At 44.2% G+C, this 21,511-nt stretch overlaps 1 protein-coding gene across 1 annotated transcript in view; it reads right to left on the bottom strand.

Annotated features, from left to right (window-relative positions):
• Positions 1-4,400: 4,400 nt before the first annotated feature.
• cul9 (cullin 9) overlaps positions 4,401-21,511 on the bottom strand; it is a 43,033-nt gene continuing 25,922 nt past the window's right edge. The window contains 16 exon segments of the mRNA XM_080849104.1: positions 4,401-5,763; positions 5,921-6,012; positions 6,830-6,963; positions 8,195-8,312; positions 8,831-8,941; positions 9,262-9,336; positions 9,716-9,809; positions 11,099-11,262; positions 13,712-13,876; positions 14,574-14,714; positions 15,025-15,400; positions 17,803-18,056; positions 18,334-18,536; positions 20,585-20,696; positions 20,805-20,953; positions 21,165-21,336. Coding sequence (XP_080705230.1) covers positions 5,544-5,763; positions 5,921-6,012; positions 6,830-6,963; positions 8,195-8,312; positions 8,831-8,941; positions 9,262-9,336; positions 9,716-9,809; positions 11,099-11,262; positions 13,712-13,876; positions 14,574-14,714; positions 15,025-15,400; positions 17,803-18,056; positions 18,334-18,536; positions 20,585-20,696; positions 20,805-20,953; positions 21,165-21,336 — 2,580 coding nt within the window. The 3' untranslated portion in view covers positions 4,401-5,543.

The raw sequence follows: 21,511 nt of genomic DNA, 5'->3' as shown, positions 1-21,511 counted from the left end.
AGTAGTCACAACATCTGGTATACACCCCCCATGACGCCGTAATCATTAAAATATATTATAACCTATGCTTGGATCTACATGATAACCTTAACTGAGTAGCTTCAGACTTTACATGTTGCGACAGTCCGTGTGCGTTTCATCACAGCCAACCCCGGATATTGTTGTGGCAGAATGGGTGGTGTCAAAGCACATATATCCGGATAGAAGATCAGATGGATCCTTACGTCACGCTAGGTTTAATAAATGCAATTTCTCTTGTCAAATGTTTTAAATTAACAACACAATTATAGCCAACAACATTATTCCATATAGCCTATTTATCAACATTTCATCATTCCTATTTGTTGTGATATAAGATACTGTATAAGGACCTAGGCTACCTATATTCGTAAACGTCCACTCACTCACTCACTTTTACCTTCGGCGCATGTGCAGCCTAGGCAAAGTGTATTTACACACATCAATAACAAAACAGCTGACGTATTAAAGTCTTGTCGTGGTACATTTTCCAAACTTGGCCCAAGATATCAGTGTGTCAAATGGAGTCAGCAGCAAATGAAAAAATGCCGGGGTTCGCTAGCACCTGCCGGGTAGCCTATTGTAAATTAGTGAATGAATGATTACAAGTGTAGGATATTTTCTAAGACTAGATGCACATGGATAACTAGTAGACATAGGCTGAACAGCTGGAAAACGGTATTTAAAAAAATAATAATAATAACTAGAAAATGCATTTCCTGAAGGAAATACCAGTGCATGAAATGCAAAAGTTAAGAAAGAACGAATAAAAGAAAAGTGAAAGAAGGAAGGAAGAAAGGAAAGAACAGTAAAAGAAGGAAAGAAGAGTTGAAGAAGGAAAGAAGAAAGGAAAGAAGAGTGAAGAAAGAAAGAAGAGTGGAAGAAGGGAAGAAGAAAGGAAAGAAGAGTGAAGAAAGGAAATTAGAGTGGAAGAAGGAAAGAAGAGTGGAAGAAGTAAAGAAGAAAAGAAAAAGGTAAGAAGAGTGGAAGAAGGGAAGAAGAAAGGAAAGAAGAGTGGAAGAAGGAAAGAAGAAAGTAAAGAAGAGTAGAAAGAAGGAAAGAAGAGAGGAAGAAACAAAGTAAGGAAAGAAGAGTGAACAAGAGTGGCTCTGGATAAAGACAGTAAAGAGAGAGTGAAAATATTGAAAGAAGGAGAAAAAAAGAGTGAAGCAGAGAGATGGAGTGTGAGATAAAGTAGAGTGAGAGTGATAGAGAGAAAAAAAGTAGAGTATGGAAGGTGTCTATTAATATTCCTAGTTATACAGTTGAATGGAGAGGTACAGAGAGAAGAGGACCCTTGGAGGCTTGCAGCAGGTGTCAGTGAAGCACAGGTGCAAGCCAGTTTAATTACCCTATTATGATGTCATAATGGCCCAATGTAAGTCAATGGGAACATTTAGATTTGTTTTCTTTAATAACTTAAAAAGTATAAAGTTTAGAAAAGTGAAAAATACATAGCATAAGTGTCCTTTACAAGACCTACGCAACAAAGTTTGAATGAAGTTTCTTTCGGGCTGAATTAATCGCAGAAAAAGGTAACAAGAATAATAAGAAGAAGAAGCCTAGGAATAACAATACAGGGCATTTCATGCACTGTAATAATTGACATTCCAGGGGCCCCACCAGGCGCCATGGGAGACACAGCCCTCACATAGGGGTAAACACTCACAAGGAGCTCATAAAACGAGTTATATAATATTAGATAAATCATTCTGATTGGTCTTGGCTAACAGCCAAATAACCACAAGAAACACCTAGATTGAGGCTTTAATAGGGCCTGCAGAGCGTTCACACTTTTTGAGACGATCCATGGTCCCTCTTCTAATTGAAAAGAAATGTTGACACAATTGGTGTGATATGATAAAGAGGAGCCTCACTGTGTATGAAAGGATATAACAAAGAGTGTATAGATTAAGTGCAGTCCTGGGATGTGCTCTGGTTTAGCTGTTGGTGTTTCACTGGCAAATATTATATATTTATTATTATTACATATTTATATTATATTATAAATCGAATGTGATGAATTGAAGTTTATATACTCTTGCAGACTCTTTCATTCTAATCGGAGTGGTGGTCCATGGAGGAGCTCAGTCAAAAAACCAATGCACTAACTTTTTAAATGGTATATTACATCACTATGCTTTTTCAATCGAAAAGCCAAAACTTGTTCAAGTGGAACCATTCGAAATATTCTCTCAAACCTATACATTTTATCCAAGCTCAGCCAATCAGAATATTCTGTTCTCTAATTGCCGAAGCATCTGTCAAGATGCTGACTTTTAATGAGCAGCTATGTCCTTATTAGTAGTTTCACCCCTCCCAATTATGATATATGGGCTCTGTCTTGGGAACTTCTTCCTGCTCTTTGAAGAATTCCGCATCCCCCATGCATAAACCTTTTTATTCATATTTGGCTGCCTCTGAAGGCTTGCACCTGTGTAAACTGTGTGGTCATGGTTTTAGAAAACATGCCTCTCTGTTTGGCCTGACCTTCATCTCCTGACAGCCCTCTCGGCCTGGTCTTACATGACACTTGTTCTCGCAAAACTGCTTCATGTTCACCACACCACTGTATTACAGCCATGATTTTCTACATTATGTTGTGGTGAAGAAAGTTCTGACCGACCCAAGCCTTCAAAACCTAAAAACTTGAAAATTCGACCGTATGACACCATTAGTTCAAAGTGTGCAGGAGCTTTCCAGTACATGCCTAGACACGACAGTATTATTTACGTGCCTGAGATGAGTTCTCGTGTAAAAATAGAAGAGGCAAACAACCGGCACAACAGAAGGAGCCCCTTAAGTATATAAAACTGAAAGCACTGAGGATCAGTTAAGTCCCGGGACGTGCTCACGTGTGTTGGTGCATAACTCAGAATACACTTTTTTTATACCAAACTCTGCCAGCCTTGTGAGCCTTCTTTTGAAAGATAGTTTCTGACTCCAGCATTCGTACAGAAGACCTTTTAGCTACGATGTGGAAAAAGGATCCACACTGATATTTTAGCCCAAGTCTGAAAGTGAAGTATTTATTACATGTCACACAAATGTTTTTTTCCACAAATCAGTTTGGTATAATCTAAGTTAATTTCAGTGCTTTATTACCAGTGTTTGAACAGACCACTGTAGTCCTGAAATTATCCGTATAAGTTAAACCCAAGCATCCCATCCTCCATATAGATAACCTCGGACAGTGTGTGCCTTAGAAGGTAAAGCAGAGTGTATTTATTCTAGGCTCACAGTCTACAGACAGGGGGTTTATGCTGAATATACTAAAAGAAGTGAACTCGGCCTGGACCAGCTGTGACATCTCTTTAGACGGTCCGGCACCACCTATTTGGAGAATCTCTCTCTTATTTGGAGATAACTTGGGGAAATGTCATATGAGGAGTAGGCAAAGTCACATATATTTCAGGGTACCTGTTGACTATAAAATATGCATGCAGTCTGTGTCTAGTTAAATTTGGATTCCGGAGTCCTGTCTCCTGTTGTCGTGTGCGTGGCAATAAACCAGCTTCACGTTTTCTTCAACCTTGACTCTCGACTCTTCTGATTATCGAACTCATATTTAATAAAAAGTAATGGTAATTCTCCACAATACCACCATAGAGGTTATACAAAAGTATGATTCACCACCTTATCCTCATCCTTGATATCATTTTGTTATCAAGGGGCCATTTTCTATATTGGGAATGCTCAGCACTATTTGCTGATACATTTAATAAGTTTGTTTTCATTAACACTACTGAGAAGTCAAACTCTAAAATCAAGTATGTATGTGTGATAATTACATGCCCTGGTTTCTTAAGTGCTGACCTTTCTGGCTTTGTACGTGTGCTTAAACTAGTGTGTATAAGCAGAAGCTGGGAAATAATACTGGTTGTTCTTCTTTCCTACATCTGGAACATTGTATACCCAAACGTTGCAAAAGGCATATTAAGATGACCTTGGACGCAGGAACCCACCCTGTGGTTATCTCTGCCAGATAAGGTCACGCCAACTTCAACCTTTATAAACCTTGTGTGATGTGTTTAACTTTGCTTCTCTCTCGCCTGCCAAGATGTGAGTGAGCCCGATAGCATATTGAATAAAGAGATACTTATACACAAGTCCAGAGTCTGAGGTAAACCTTATCGTGAATTTTCACCTAACAACTACAAACCCCATAATTCTGTTTTGAGCCCTAGGGCTACGGTGACCATGCTACGAGGCAGTAGGGGAATATACACCAAACCAGAAGCAACCACACATAGATGCAGTTTGAGAAAAGCATTTTATTCAGTTAGCTGAAGTTGCACAACTTCATTCAGAAAGAGAACATTATATAATGATGAACAATATATGAATTTAAGGAAAATCTTAACTTAAAGCTAATTCCAACTGGGACAAGATATTTTATATCTCTGAACAGAGATGTGACTGAACATAAACGTGTCCAAAAGTTCTACTTTCATTTTTCATCTTTTTTGCAGGAAATAAAGACAGATAAAGCCATGAAGAGCATAATAGCGATAATGAGTTATGTTGCCTGTGAACGTGTTGTCGCGGTAAAGGATGTCCAGGTGTGGATTGGAGCAGTTTGTCTCACTTGTCTGGTTTAACCACCAGACCCACTCCCCAGCTTGCCATCATTGCAACCAGCTAGGACATTCACCGACACAGTCCTGTCGCAGGAACTCTTTAAGGAGGCTTCTTCCTCCACACTCTACTCACTTCTGCCCATCACATACAATCATAAAGGGCTGAATTTATTTGCAGCAACAGTGAATATGCAGAACTTCTGAAATACACACACGAAGGCATTTTCATGAATCATAAGAATTAAAAAAAAAAAAAAAAAAGGAGAAAGAAATCAAGGCATTTTTGTTACTGAAATGAAGGAATACATATTTAACAGCCACATCCTGGATTAAAAAAAAAAAAGAAATCAGAAAGAAAGGATACTTTGACAAACAAGGTGCTTTCTTAACTGCAATACAAATCCCTTCTTATTTCAATTGGTAGGTTCAAGAGGTAAAAAAGAAGAAACACCACTTCCTATCAAACCAAAAGTAGTCAGCTGCTCTCTCAAACACACACCTTAGTAGTGCTTCTGCAGCACTGACCTTGAACATCCCCCTTTACAGTTGTCAATCTTGATACCCTGCTTGGCAATGAAAAAAGACAGGTCGTCTCATATAAAACAAAGACTAAAAGAAAAGCAAAAAAGAACTTCAGAGCATCAGTAGGGCTCCTCATAATGGTTAAATAAAAAGGGAAACCACCCCAAAACCGTGTGTTTATAACATGGGACTCAAACCAAATATGCTAGAGGCCAACCAAACCCTGCTGCCCTGCTTAAACCTTGGGGATGGCATTCGACTGTTAACATTCACAACCAAAGCTGAAATCTTCCATAAGTGCTTTGTTGTCGATCTGGTAACTCTAAGGATGCTTATGGTTACATTGTCTGCTCAGAGTGAAGATGCTGAGGCCGGTTTCGGGTATTTTCGGGATGTACGTGGGATCCGTGCGTTTCGTTTTCCTCAGTCAAAGGGACTGAAGTCACTCTCCAGATTCTCTGACCCTTCGTTGTCAGAGAAGAAGTCGTCCTCGTCGATGTCCTCCTCGTCGTAGTCCTCGTGCCACTCGGGGACGTAGTCGTCGTCGTATTCCTCGTCCTCATCTGCCTCGTCACCCCCCTCCTCGCCCGTGCAGTTGTTGTTGTCAGAGTCGCCTGACTCAGAGCCCCTCTCCGACTTCGACCTGAGGGTGACACAAATGTGGTTTGGAGGAGAAAGAGAGACAGAGCGAAAGAGAGGATGACAGAAAGAGAGAGATGAGAAAAGGGGAGAGGAATGAGAAGAGAGCTTGTTGTCCTTCATGAATGAATGAGCCTTGACATCCTATTAAACGCACTCACTCTTTGTTAGTGGCAGCTTGGTTGAGCAGGTTTGATGCCTGCCCAGCCTCCTGCTCTGCTCCGGGCTTGGACTGGTAGCCCACCCGGAAGTCCTGCCGACAGACAGACAGACAGACACACAGACAGACAGACACACAGCACATTCAACAAAACAGGCCTACAAGGAAGGCAGCTCACTGCCTGTACACAGGTGGACGGTCACACTGTGTACTGTACACTGAGGATGCAACCCAAGACACAAAGTGTCTAGCCGTGAAATACACGAGGATACACACACATGACTAAAACACTCCGTCTGGTATTGTCCCCTCTTTCTCATGCCTCATCTGGTGGTGTGTGTGTCTGTGTGTGTGTGTGTGTGTGTGTGTGTGTGTGTGTGTGTGCGTGGTGTCAATTATTTGTGTTTGTGTGTGAGTGAGTGTGTGTGAGTGTGTGTGAGTGTGTGTGTGTGTGTATGTGGTGTACATTATCTGTGGCAGCAAGCATTCCTGCAGATGTATAGGCGATGCATGTCACATGGTGGCACAGGTCTGCCTGAGGGAAATCCACATAGTCCTGATCATATGTTCCCTGTATTACTTATTAGAGAGAGGAACTTGCAAAGGCACCAAAATGTGTGTTGCATTTATAAGAACCAAGGGACCACAAAGGAAGAGTATCTCTTTTCACACAGTAAAAAAAACCTCTCAACTAAGCACAAAAAATGATCCCACACTAACCTATGTGCAGGTGTGTTGAGCAGTGAGCTGACCTGCCTCATCTGAGTGTTAGTGTGTTGACCTGTGTGCTGACCTGCCTCATCTGTGTGCAGATGTGTTGAGCGGTGAGCTGACCTGTCTTATCTGTGTTGACCTGTGTGTGCTGACCTGCCTCATCTGTGTGCAGGTGTGTTGAGCTAACCCGTCTCACCTGTGTGGAGTGCTGCAGAATGGCCACCAGGCGCTCCTGGATGCGGCGGATGAGCTCCAGGCCGGTGTTGAGGTGCTCTGGTTTCAGCAGGCGCACGCAGGAGGCCAGGTCAGTGCACTGCAGCAGCGTCTCCTCTGGGGGCAGCACAGAGCAGAGATGAGACAGTTAGGGCAGGAAGTTTTTTTTTTTTAAAGTGTATTTATTTACTAAACGGGATATGGTAGCTATGTGTTTGTATGCTCACAAAGTCCTTTGGGCCAGACTGAGTATAATTATTTGAGCACAAAGAGAGAGAGAGAGAGAGAGAGAGAGAGAGAGAGAGAGAGAGAGAGAGAGAGAGAGAGAGAGAGAGAGAGAGAGAGAGAGAGAGAGAGAGAGAGAGAGAGAGAGAGAGAGAGAGAGAGTGTGTGTCATGGAAATTCTAAAAGCTTCAGGCAAACAGGTGTGAAAATGAACGGTTTATTTCAGAGTAGTTAACCCCTGCTGAGCTGGTCCATTGAGGATCTCAAAAACTCTTAGCTAAAGACAAGAGCGATCAAGCAGACTGAGTAACTGAGTTTACCACATCCAGACTCTTTGTTCTATCTGTTTTGCACAGTTTGCATGTTGCACAGTTTGCATACTGCTGGCTGTTTTCTGTGATAAAAGGTGTATTGCTTTTTTTTGGATTAGAGACCCCCTGTCTGGCAGCTTTTTCTGAGAAATCTGGGGACCTTTCAGAGAAGACTTGTGGCTTTTCAGAAGAGCCTAATTGCATTTTAGAGAAGGCCTACAGACTCTCTGTCTCGTGGCAGCCTTGCCAAATGGCGGGTTACCATTTTGTCAGAGAGAATGACAAAAGATAGAGAGAGAGAGAGAGAGGGTGGGGGACATTGGCCAGACTATCTGGCACTGAGGGGTACGATTCTGATGGCAACAGGAAATACAGAGAGGAGTAGTAGTTACTGTACGTGTAAACTGACACCCACCTGTTGAAAACTATGTTCCTGTTCTATGCTGCATGTATCCTGTCCTTTGTGGGCTCACTGTGCTTGATTTCCCTTCTTTTGGTTAATTGCTCATAACCCTGCATAGGTTGCTAATCAGCCGCTCTCTCCAGGTCAATACAATACCATGGCCCTATGTAGTGTTGCGACAGTGGCGTAGACGGCGACAGCTTTCTAGTGTTGCATGTATACGGCTTTCAATGGAAATCAAACTTAGGACGGAGTCTTCCGTGGGAAAGGCAGGTGGAAGATGAGTGCAGGCTGAAGATGAACTGCCGGAGCACAGGTGGACAGGACATGAGACAGGAGTGGGGATGGAGAGGAGTGAGGACAAGTATCCTCCTGGGGATGGAGGGGAGTGAGGAGAGTACACACTCACCGAGGAGAATCTGCAGGGCGTTGGTGTGGAGGTCCAGAGCTTCTGTCTGCTGCTCCATCACGTCCATCTTCTCCGTGTCCTGGTTGTAGTAACTGTACACGCAGGAGTAGGCCAGCACCTGGGCACAGGGAAAGCACAGCAGCTCAAAACACCACACCACAATCGTTCGTGGTATTTGGTCAGAGGTTCAAAACACCACACCACAATCATTCACGGTGTTTGGTTAGAGGGTCAAAACACCACACCACAATTCATTTTCAATTCAATTCACCACAAACGTATTCATTTGGGTTGTATATTACATTCCGTTTGACTGACACTTGTAACATTTAAGCTTAACATTTATTGTAATAATAAACTCTTCATTAATGAACCCTTCATATAACTCTTCATGTGCAATACAATTACATTAATGAAGATCTCACAATTGTAGGTCATTTAATATTGAATGGAATCAGATTAATAGTTTTTTCCGCAATATTTATCACTCTCATGCTTTCTATAATGCTTTCTGTCGCATAAGGTTCAGACACGTATAAACCTTCCAGCCTGGTGTTTTCCGTCGTTGGTAACACTTTGGCCGACCTTATATAAGTAAAACTCTGTCTGTACACATGTAAAGCAGGCAGTTCTTACCTTGCGGGCTTGTGCCAGGATCTTGCAGGCGTCTATGACGAAAGTGAGGGACTTCATCTGCAGGGCCTCGTTGATAGAGGACACCTTGTTCTCCAGACTAATGGCAAAGTCCTGGGGAGAGGACCACAGGAACACATATGAGCTGGATGGACTCAACAGCGGTCTCAAGTCAGGACTGTGTGATGGGAGGATGTGCTAAGTGCTTAATATAGTGTGGTTTCAGGATACTGGGATTTCACATTATGCCACAAACACGACCTTTACACCCCCACCCATACCCCAACACTACCACTGACTTTACACCCCCACTCCAACACCAACACTAACTTTACACCCCTTGTCAAACACAAACAACACTAACACTAACTTCAAACCCCAACTCCAACATTAACACTAACTTTACACCCCTACTCCAACACTGTGGACGTTACCTTGGCCTGGTTGTGAAAAGTGCATCTCTCGTTGTAGTCCTGAAACTTCTTCTCCTGTCTGGCCGCTTTGCTTACCTAATGAACAACAAAGCAGTCAAACCATGAAAACACACACACACACACACACACACACACACACAGACAGACAGACAGACTTAGTCATTCTCTTCCAGTCAGCCTGTTGCTGATGCCCAAGTGAATGATTGAATACTATTCCCAGAAGCTAAAGCACAGTTAATGGAGGCCTCTGTGCCTGTGAGTCATCAGACACGCTGCAACCTCTGCACAGAGTTCCACAGAAAGTAGACATCAGTGGGGGGGGGGGGGGGGGGGGGGGGGGGGCAGGAAGAAGATATCAGTGGTGGGGGGGCTTAGCAGACTTATAATACCACAGCATGATGCTGGTTGTCTGATGCAGGGGTGTCTGTGTCTGTGTGTGTGTATGTGGCCTCACCATTGCAGAGCAGTTGTAGTAGTCCTTATGAGTGGGTTTCCACGGCTTCAGACACCTCCAGCAGAATCCATGGTTACATTTGGCACAGGTCATACTGCGAAGAAGGAATTCCATGGATTAACAGCTTCAAACTGTTAGCCAACACTGTTAATTAAACACTGTTAATGATTTTAGAATATATTAATCAAGTGCCTTGTATTAATATATACGTTGTATGTATCATTTGCTTACGTAAGAAGGAACATGGCTTTTCTGTGTTTCTGTGTATGTCTTACTAATTATTAGGTGGCACTTAGTCTGCATATGTGCAAGAGCATGTTTGGGTAAGCTCATTGGTGACAGGGTCGAAATGTGCTCTCGACCCTGGGAAGAACAGACATCCTTGGAAGACAAGAAGCTCAGTCATGGACCTAGAATTACTTAATTGTTAAACATTTATGGCGTCAGCATTAGATAATATAAACCTTGTGAGATGTGTTTAATATTGCTTCTCTCTCGTCTGCTGCAGGCTGGGAGTAAGCCCGGGCTCCCTCTCTCTCTGAGAGAGGGCCTGTGCCCCTCTCTGAGCAGCCAGGACGTGGGTGAGCCCAACGAGTTTGTTGTTGTTGTCTAATAAATATACTTATATGCAACTACGGAGTCCTGAGGTAAATGGAGTGAATTTTCACCATACAATACCATTATTACACCATGTAATTAGTGTTATACCATTATTACGCCATTTAAGTAGTGTTATTTTACCATTATAATGTCATGTGTAAGATAAATTCAAATGTATCAAATTAAATGTATCATACAAAAAACGGCAAGTTACATTCACATGGGAAAATGTAAAAGCCAGACGAGACAGCAAGTCACACTGGCTGTGTGAAAGGGCAGTGCAAAACTAAGTTTAGAGAAGAAACTATTTGCCAGTCTGTGGCGCAGATAAGGGAAAGCTCTTAGACATAAGTGGTGTCAGCAGATGGAAAACACAAGTTCTACAAGGGAAAATCCCACAAGAATCATGTGTTATTACTATGTACAGAGTGGACCAGACTGTAGACTGCCTGTATCTAATCAGAACCCGGGTTCTCCAGCTATTGGTGTAGTGCTGATGTCACATTCTTGACTGCACTGCACTGATGGTTGTATTGTATCATCATTTACCAAGTAAACTTATCTTGCTACAAAAAGCTTCGTCCGGTGACTCCTTTCTAAACTAGCACGCATAAAGAAAATACTTAACACATGTAATTAGTGTTACTCCCTATACAACATCCTCTTCGTCCATTATATATTATAAATTAATAACAGTATATAGGTTATATAGTATAAACATCAGGGGCCACTCTTAAGTGCAGATTGATCTTGATGTGGTTATGTTATGTGTGGGGGACTCACTGCAGGCATCCCTCGTTCTTCTCGATCTGTGCCTGACAGCTGGGGCAGCGCTTGGAGATGAGCTTTGCCAGGTGCTTACTCTGGGCCTCCATGGTCATGCCATCGTAGTAGCCGCCGTCGTCCATCCACTGGGACATGTGGCTGCAGCTGGCCGGGTAGTGAGCCTGAGGCACGGAGAGACACAGGCGTGGCTTTAGGAAAGAGCAGTATCCGTGGCAACAAGCATCAGTGGGGAGACAGAGGCAGCTTCCCACACATCTGATACAATAAAGTTTGTCTGAACCCTTCAGTTACACACACAGTCACACACACTTAACAGGAAATGAGAGAGCGAGAATGATGTTCAGTTTAAAAGCAGAGTTCCCCTCGGAGGAAGAGGGGAAGTGAAAGAAGGAGAAAAAAGAAGCTGAAGGTGAACAGAGGCGAAGAGCATGCTATAAGGCAGAACTCTCTTCCTGTGTGAGCTTAAATGACTTGACCTTTAACAGCTTCACAGCCAGAGGCAGAGACCATCATGCAGTTCATACAGAGACCATCATACAGGTCATCTTATACAGTTCTACCAGTGAGGCCAGTAGCCACTGGACAAAGGTCTAGTGTAAATATCATGGATTCCTCTGCATTCTCAATCTGACTCAGTTGTGAAGTTGTTTTTTTGTGAAGTCTGTAGGCATGTGTGTTGGCCCCTTATCTTATTCCAAGGCTACTCTGCCCTAATACTGGTTCAGCTACAGCTGCTATTGGGAGGGAATTCGACCTTGCACAAAAACCTCGAGAACTCCTCTAATGGTTAACAAAACATTCAAAATGTTCTTAATCAGACAGTTCTTTTTACAGGTGGCCACACACACACACACACACACACACACACACACATATATGTGTGTGTGTGTGTGTGGGTGTGTGTGTGCGTGAGAAAGAGTGTGTCAATTTTGCTCCTTATCTTACCCCAAGGCTACACTGCCTTGCTTTGCCCTGATACTACTCAGCTGCAACAGCTATATGCCAGCGCTCATGGGAAGTGTTGGAAAGAGTTGCGGAGCCACACAAAACATGCCACAAATGTATCCTTCATTTTCTTGTTATTGTTCTTCTCTGCCTCAAAAAAATGAATATCACATCATGTGAAACTCAACTCAAGGCAATTGGACTCAACTCCACCATTCAACAAACCCGTTCACTTTACAATTCCTATAATTCATGAAAGTTGAGACACTAAAACATGCTCGTACATTCTCAAGAGGCTAAGAGGCTTGCTATTCCTAGACGATGTCTCGACACCGCCAACTGCCACCCTCACCTCACCTGTTCCCTCATTTTTGGGCCAATAATCTCAACTGACCCCTTATTCTTGGGCCAATAATCTCACCTGTTCCCTCAGTCTTGGGCCCATAATTTCACCTGTTTCCTCAGTTTTGGATCTTTTAATCTCAGCAAAGCCTTTGCCGCACCCCGAAAAAAAAAATAACATAAAGAAAGAGACAGAACAAAATGAAGAAAACTACCATTTCTTTCCACATCTGTTAAATGCATTATCATGTGGGTCTGTTTTGCTGAGGCAAGACATTGTGGAAAATTAGGTATTTTTAACTTTAATAGGAAATTGTGTAACACATGCAACGGTGGTTTTGTATTGAAAGGCCTGTCTCCACCAAGATGTTGCTGCGTGTACACTCTGAAGGTTGAGCTTACTCTTATTGGTAGTTTCTTCCCCTGTGTGTGTGTGTGTGTGTGTGTGTGTGTGTGTGTGTGTGTAAGAGAGAGATGGTCTCTGAAGGTTGAGCTAACTCTTATCCGTAATCTCTTCCCCTGTGTGTGTTTGTGTGTGTGTGTGGGTGTGTGTGAGATAGTCTCTGAAGGTTAAGCAAACTCTCAAAACACCACAAGATGTAACTGTCCTTAAACCACCTGATATATAACTGTCCTTAACACCACCTGATGTATAACTGTCCTTAACACCACCTGATATGTAACTGTCCTTAACACCACCTGATATGTAACTGTCCTTAACACCACCTGATATGTAACTGTCCTTTGTTGAGACTGTGGGAGGTGAGAGCAGACCCAAGCTCGGTGCGTCCAGAAAGAGAGAGGCGCCCCCTTCAGAATGGAATAAATCTCAGAAAAGACTTTGATACATTTCCACCAAAGCAGCACTATGACCTTGGGACACAGCCAGCCAGACAGACAGGACTTCACGACATGCACACAAACGCTACCTCTGCGTTGGCCACACACACACACACACACTCACACACACATAGCTCTACGTCTCCACCCTTCAGATGTCTACAGACAGACAGACACCTGCTTGTTAAAGACCCATTTTCTTTCTCTTTCTCAGGACATAAGTCTGGAGACACTCCAAAAGGACACTGATCTGGCATCTCTGACCAGCAGCAGCACTTTGTGTGACTGCAGTAGAACACTTTGCTGGGAGTTTGAAGGTTGCCCTGGTATGGGGCAGTGGAACACCTTGCTGGGGGTTGTGAAGGTTGCCCTGGTATGGGGCAGGGGAATACCTTGCTGGGGGTTGTGAAGATTGCCCTGGTATGGGGCAGTGGAACACGGTAGCAGGGGTAAGTGGGGGGGTCTGTGGGTGCAGCAGCGTACCTCGGGGAAGTTGCAGCTGAAGCAGGAGGACCAGCAGCACTTGGAGCAGGTGCCCATGCTGCCGATGTTCTCCTTGCAGAGGATCTGGTCACAGCCCAGAGGGTTGGTGCACCACGTCAGGTTGGAGCAGCACTCCACGTAGCCTCGCAGCAGCGCATTCTCATACTGCAGCAGAGGAGAGGAGGGAGAGACAGAGGGGAGAGAGTATGAGGAGACATCAGGGAGGAGAGGAGAGAGTATCAGGAGTCATCAGGGAGGAGAGGAGGAGAAAGGAGGAGGCGAGGATAGGAGAGGAGGAGAGAGAGTATGAGGAGACATCAGAGAGGAGGAGAGAGAGTATGAGAAGAAATCAGGGAGAAGTGGAGGAGAAAGAGAGGAGAGGAGGAGAGAGTATGAGGAGAGATCAGGGAGGAGAGGAGGAGAAAGCGAGGACAGTAGGAGAGGAGAGGAGGAGAGTATGAGGAGACATCAGGGAGGAGAGGAGGAGAAAGCGAGGACAGTAGGAGAGGAGAGGAGGAGAGTATGAGGAGACATCAGGGAGGAGAGGAGGACAGAGTAGGAGACATAAGGAAGGAGAGAAAGAGAGAAGAGAGAAGTGGGAGGAATGGAAGGAAAAAGAGAGTGAGGAGTGACATGGGAAAAGCGAGAGAGGAAAGTGGAGAAGGGAGAGAAAAGAAAGATAGAGAGTGTGAGAAGAGGAGGATGAGAGAGATGAGGAGGGAGGTAAACAATGAGAACAGAGAGAAAGGGGAGGGGTGTCTTGCTGATGGATGTGATGGAAAGGATATGCACACACACAGACACAAACACAAAGACACACACACACACACACACACACACACACACACACACACACACAGACCTTAGAGATGGTATCTTTGTCTGTGAGGATGTTGTAGAAGAACTGCGAGGTGGGCTGGGCTCTGCAGTCTGTGATTGGACAGTTGCAGTTCATCACCAGGTTCTGCTCGATCCTGGCAGTCAGGTACTCCTGCCAGCATGACTGAGGGGAGGGAAAGCACACACACACACACACACACACACACACACACCACACACACGCATCATTATCACTAGCCATAGTGTTTACAACATGGTGCTAATGGATGTGTGAGTTTGTATGATGACTGAACACTGAATCTAGATGTGGTGTTGTTTATTAACCTCAGAACTCTCTAGACAGATGGAGAGAAGGGAAGAGAGTAAAATAAAGAAGGAAGATAAAACCCCGATAGAATCTAATAAAGAATGAAAGAGAAAGAAATAAGACTGATGTTTAAAACCCCAAAAGAGCCCTCGTCCCTCAGACTCACCCTACAGCAGTAGTGATTACAGCAGAGGGTGGGAGCCGGTTCTGACCCGCCCGACTGAGCCACCAGGCAGACTGGGCACTGCACCGATGGACTCGGGGGAGGCTGCGGGTTCCGGATCTTGAGACCCGCGGCCAGAACCAGCGTGTCTGGGTCGTCGGTGTAGCGCTGGATCAGCAGGTCCACGTTCCACTTGCAGTGGACCAGCAGGTGCTGCGCGCAGTCCAGGTCCAGACTGAGGGTTCCGGCCACCTGCTGCACGGTGCGCTGCATCAGCTGCAGCACGTCCTCCTGGCTCATGGTCCGGCCCATGGAGAACAGAACCGCCTCCAGGACGCCGTCCTCCGGACGCTGGGTCAACACACTTTCACCGCCCAGACTGCGGGGGAGGGGTGGGATGTGTCACACCCAGCAGGTCACACACACACACGTTCACACACACACACACACACACACACACACAAACACAGCACAAGGCTTAATTTAGTATTGTATGGTATGCACATACACACACTTAAGGTTCAGCAGTGGGTCACCCACTTGTCTGCCCTGTTATCTGACAGCTGATCTTTAAAAAACAAACAGGTTAAACCCATGACAATTACGCAAAAGAGTCAACCCATGAAGTCAACCATGGGGAGGGATCCGTCATTTGATAAATACCTACCCCAGATTTCCCTCTTAAAGCTACCAGCTTGCACTTGACCAGAAATGCAAAGTATTTTAATTATAGCATAGTAATTGCTTGTATTTGACCTGACCTGTAAGTTGCTTTGCATAAGTGTGTCCGCCAAATAACTAAACGTAAATACAACTAAAATGAGTATACTCAACATGTGTTCATATTAAAATCATGAGTAGAATATTTTAAAGTTTTTCAAGGTAATGGCAAACACAAATAAGAAATTCAGAAAATTAAATAACCACAGATTTTCTACAGCCAAACAGTGTCTGGTGTCTTTTCCATATTCTGTGGGTTTATAAAGTGTGTGGCTACTAACACTACTACGTCTAGATGTTCAGTAATAGTATACCATCCTGCAGAAGAGGTTTCGGACACAGTGTGACAACGCTGTTACCAATGAAATAAAGGACCTTACAGCACGTTGAATGCTGAAGTCTTGATCATTATGTTGTGCACTTTACTTAATGTAAGTCGAGAACTAAAAATGTAAAGGTCCAAATCGTCATAAGAACTACTGAAGCACTAAACCAACTTTGTCATTTTGGTCAGTGTACTGTTTTTTGGTGAAAATAGTGAACCGTGGCAGAAGTGTCTCTTTCACCCTCTGGTGGTCAAAAACGTCTAATTGTTTTTCCTTTGTTTTTATTAATTTTTTTAAATTCTGTTAAGTTTGAAATGATTACTATATTCTAAAATAATTTTTGATTTTGCTGATGTTCTCATCAGGGGTTAGATGAAATATATCTCTGCAGTGTTTAATTTTCTATCTCATGCTATGCATTTTATGTATTCAATTTTTTGTATCATCTTTATGCAATCTATCCCTATTTTTATGCTAATAATCATGATCATTCTTTATTATTCTTTATTTATTTATTGTATTTATTTGTTTTGCATATCCTACTTTTTATGTTTATTTGATGTCTATTTTAAGTATTTGCTGTTAAGCACTTTGAGCTGAATTCTTTTGCATGAAAGGCGCTATACAAATAAAGTTTTATTATTATTATTATTATTATCCTCATTGTTCTGTGTTTTTCCGACCGACTGAACAACAGTGACCTAAGTAAGAGGGCTAAGTGAAAGGCCATCCCTTTACTTTTTTTTAAAGGAAGAAATAAACGTTATTAATATTATATTATGATCTGTTATTAAGTTAATACCCCATGGATACCATTGTATATCAAATTTAGGTTGCATTAATCCTAAGTCATTGGATAATTACAACCGAATTTGGAATTGTCAGACGGAATAAAAACGCCAACAAACATGGTTCAAAATTCAAATGTCTTTATTTAGCATTAGTAAAACATATATTTATATATATATTTATATGTACGTGTGTGAGTTGGCATTAATCACCATCTTTAGAAAAAAAAAGGTTAAATGTAGGACTGGTAATTTTTTGGTGCTGAATGAACAGATCTTAAGCATTAGAGCCACAGGAATCCTAATGCTATGACTGAAAGGGACCCACACTGGAGGCCTCCCTGGGTTGCAAAGCACACAACCGCAAGTACATTCATTCATCACGTGCTGAACACACACAAGTGTTGACAGGGCTGAGAGGATCATGCTGCAAGGGCTGGCGGATCTGACAGTATCTGTTGGGAATGGACTAGAGCAGTGCTGGTCTGGGCCTAAGTGCACTTGAATAGGAACCGAAGCCAACCAGGCTCCACACAGGCAGCAGCAGCAGCAGAGAACACTGGGGAACAGAATCCCTCACAGTGATCTGTTTTTGTCCTGTTGCTAAGCGATTCAGGTAATTTCTATTCTTTTCTCTCTATTTTGTCACTTGCCCCAAAGAGGGGAAACTGAGAATGCAAGCAGGATTGAGCTTGACGTTTTAAGAGCCTTTTGGGTATAGTGGCTGGTCTCTTAAGACTCTGAGCCATGGGTTTGGCATTAGGTTGGCCTGGAGGCGAACCCCTCTCGTCTTTCACATACACAAACTCATTCATACACACACACACACACACACACACACACACACACACACACAAACAAACCACCCCCACACCCTGAGGAAGGGGTGAGCTAAGATAAAGGTCAAAGGTTAAAGGCCAAGGTCAAGCTCAAGGTGGTCCTCACACCTGATGTCGGCCTTGGTGGAGCTGGAGCTGTTCTTGAGGTCAGTGTTGCTGAAGGAGAACTGGGCCTGGCCCTTCTGGGGGGTGGACGGGTCCTCAGGCAGGAACTCCAGGATGTGGGGGCTGTCCTCGTTGCGGCGCACGTAGCCCTTGCTGATGACGTGGATGACGCAGGACAGCACGTCAGTGGTGCTGCAGCTGAAGCGCACGCCGCCCGGGGAATGCAGCGCCTCCTTCTTCCAGCACGTGTCCAACACCTGCGCGCACACACACACACACACACACACACACACACACACACGTCAGGGCAGGATGCACACAGAAATAAAGGCAAATGAACAAGCACTCACACACAGCAGAGATTCATCCACCAAGACAGAAACTGCTCATGTGCAGAGACCCACACACTATTGGGAAGTGCTCCATCACTTTGATCTTCTATGCATACACATGCTCGCACACGCACACGCACACGCACACGCACACGCACACGCACACGCACACACACACACACGCAAACACACACACACTGACCCTGAACACAAGGTTGTCAATGTGCATCTCCCTCTCGGCCTTCATGATCTGGACGATGAGGCAGTAGATGTAGTTCCTCTTGCGCTCCAGAGTGCGTGCCGAGTCCTCGTCCACGTTCAGGTAGGTCTGCTTAGGCAGCAGGTGGCAGAAGCTTTGGGCGCTGGAGCCCTGGGACCGCAGCCTCTGGTTCAGCTGCAGGACACCTGGGGGACACAGGGACACGATATGTACTTCTACCAACCAACCCCAGAACAATGCACTAAAAAAAAACACCTGGGGGTCACAGTAACACCTGGGGGACACAGGAACACAACAACACCTGGGGGACACAATAACACCTGGGGGACACAGGGACACAACAACACCTGGGGGACACAACAACACCTGGGGGACACAATTACACCTGGGGGACACAGGGACACAACAACACCTGGGAGACCCAGGGACACAACAACACCTGGGGGACACAACAACACCTGGGAGACCCAGGGACACAACAACACCTGGGGGACACAATAACACCTGGGGGACACAATAACACCTGGGAGACCCAGGGACACAATAACACCTGGGGGACACGGGGACACAGGGACACAACAACACCTGGGGGACACGGGGACACAGGGACACAACAACACCTGGGGGACACAAGGACACAATGGGTGCGTTCTGCAACAGAAGGTTGCTGCCTTGTTGCCGTAATAGACAGCTGTCTCACAAGGCATGACTTTCGAGTTGTTAGATATCACTGAGTTGATGCACTCAAACTAGCTTCCTGCTATTCATGGGGATTTAATCAAGGTACTCATTCACTGTGATTAAATCAGGTTCAATCATCCACTCAGAAATAGTACCCACCTCTAGACACACCCATTCCCTCCCATATCCTGGATGATTGTATAAATATCTGTTACTCCTCTCAGTGTGTTGAGAGAGACCTATCGTGTACCAAGCGATTGGATTGTCCTGTGACGCTGAAATAAACATATTTCTACTCTGGACACTCTCCCAAGTTTCCTGACTATCTGCAAACCTGACCTTGGATCCAAGACTGAGACAGACTTCTTTCAGAGTGAAGGCATCTTCTAAAAACCTTCGGTTTCGATATACTACTTCTACCAACTGGCCTAATCCCAAGGCATCTCTTTTAAGGCACCAAAGCTCCCAGAACAATACACTTCAATAATCATAATATACACAACTGTTATCCTGTAGATGTACTCCTTAAATATTAATACACATGTAAGTCTTGGATTTATTTCAATTGATGTGACAGGGAACCATGTTTCATGGGCTTGTAATGTGTGATGAGTAACATCTAAACTGAAAACACACAGGCCTTCTCCTCAAGGCCATATACAGTGTAACCACCTGAGACAAAGCAAATGTAAATTAAACCTGAAATATTACTAAGGGCTAGCCTGACGATGTCATACTCATAATTCTAGTCAGAATATGAGTCTGAAACTGAACCACTGGGCTGTGATTATGGGGCGTGTTTCAACGAACCAGGAAAGAAAATTCCTCTTCGCTGAATTGGATACCTAGAACCAATCAGAGCAACGTAGTATTACCATCTGATAGATTAAACTTTTACCTGATCCCGTAGGAAGGACGGCAAAAACATCTTTTCAATCGACAAATGCCTTGATCGCGTTTCTCTGTTCCTCTTTCAAAATGAATGCGCTGTCAATATCTGTTGAGATATGCCTGCTCACGGTACTTAATTAGCACTCAAGGCTAGAAGCTACCATTTGTTTCAATGGTTTTTTTGTCTACGCGTTAGCATAACCTATCAATAATGGTCTAGAGTGCTTCAGTTAAGACCTACAATCCTCGGCAACATTCGGGTTGCACATACACAACTAACCGAGTCAATGTAGACATAAAAAAGTCGTGTAGATAGCTTAAATCATATAAAATATGTCCCACTAAGCTCCAGAGACGGCGCCATCTTTGTTCGATGTATATTCTATCTATCTAATCAACTCAAGTAGCTCAAGTCCAGACTGAATCTCCCATACCAAAAAATGTTGTGGGCGGAGTTCAGGCTGGTATCCAGGCTAACTAAGGGCTGGATTCCTAAACAAAAGTTTAGAGACTCTTGCTTGTAATGCTTTTTAAACTAATACCCCATCAAAAAGCATTGCATGGCCTGTCAGTGGGTGATGACTGGGTTCCATGGTATTGAAAGTCTGTAAAGTAACATCTGGTGTGAGTTTTGGACAGGCAGGTGGAGAGGACATCTCACCTTTCTCAGGGTCCTGCGTGAGGATGCCCTTGTCTCCGATGAGGGGTTGAAGTGCGTGGGTTATTACAGCCATGGAGAGATCAGTGTCCTTTTGGAGTGTCTCCAGACCATATCCTGAGAAAGGAAAAGAAAATGGGTCTTTAGCAAGCAGTTGTGTGTCTGTGCGTCTGCACGTCTATGCGTCTATGTGTCTGCGCGTCTGTCTGTGTCTCTGTGTACATACCTCCTTGTTGTTGAACTGCAGCAGTATGTACATCTGAAGGGTGGAGACGTAGAGTGTGCAGGAGCCGTAGTGGAGCTCAGCGTGACCCAGCCATGTCCACTGCAACCGCCGCGGCTTACTGTGATTCAGACTGTAGATACTCTGGCCTGAGGAAGAAACACACACACACACACACACACACACACACACACACACACACACACACACACACACACACACACACACACGCACACACTTCTTAGAACTTTCTAAACTCCCCCAATCATATAAATTCAAAATGCAATCAACTTAAAACTGCAGTTTGAGAACTGCACACACACACACACATGCACAGAGCTAGAAGCGACCAATACTGACTGCTGGAGTAGAAGTTGGTGAACTCGGTCAGGTAGCTGCACAGCTGAGCGGGGAAGTGCTTGTTGGGGTCATCCAGGAAGCAAGGGGGTGACACTGCCCAACAGCGTGGAGACAAGACCAGCACCTTCACCTCACTGTCATCCTCTGGCTCTGACGACTGCTCCTCCATCATCTAAGACACACACACAAACACACACACACACACACATACAGAGAGTGAGTACATTTCTGTAATTTATATTAATCTTTTGCTTTTTGCATTGTTTTCCAGTTCTTGCAGGGTTTGGTTAAGCTTCTGAAGGTGGTACGTGTGTGTGTGTGTGTGTGTGTGTGTGTCTGTGTGTGTT

Source organism: Sprattus sprattus, assembly GCF_963457725.1.
Source record: "Sprattus sprattus genome assembly, chromosome: 12".
In the NCBI taxonomy this organism is placed as follows: Eukaryota; Metazoa; Chordata; class Actinopteri; order Clupeiformes; family Clupeidae; genus Sprattus; species Sprattus sprattus.
The sequence above is the reverse complement of the archived record's forward strand: the minus strand, read 5'-3'. Positions and strand labels throughout refer to the sequence as shown.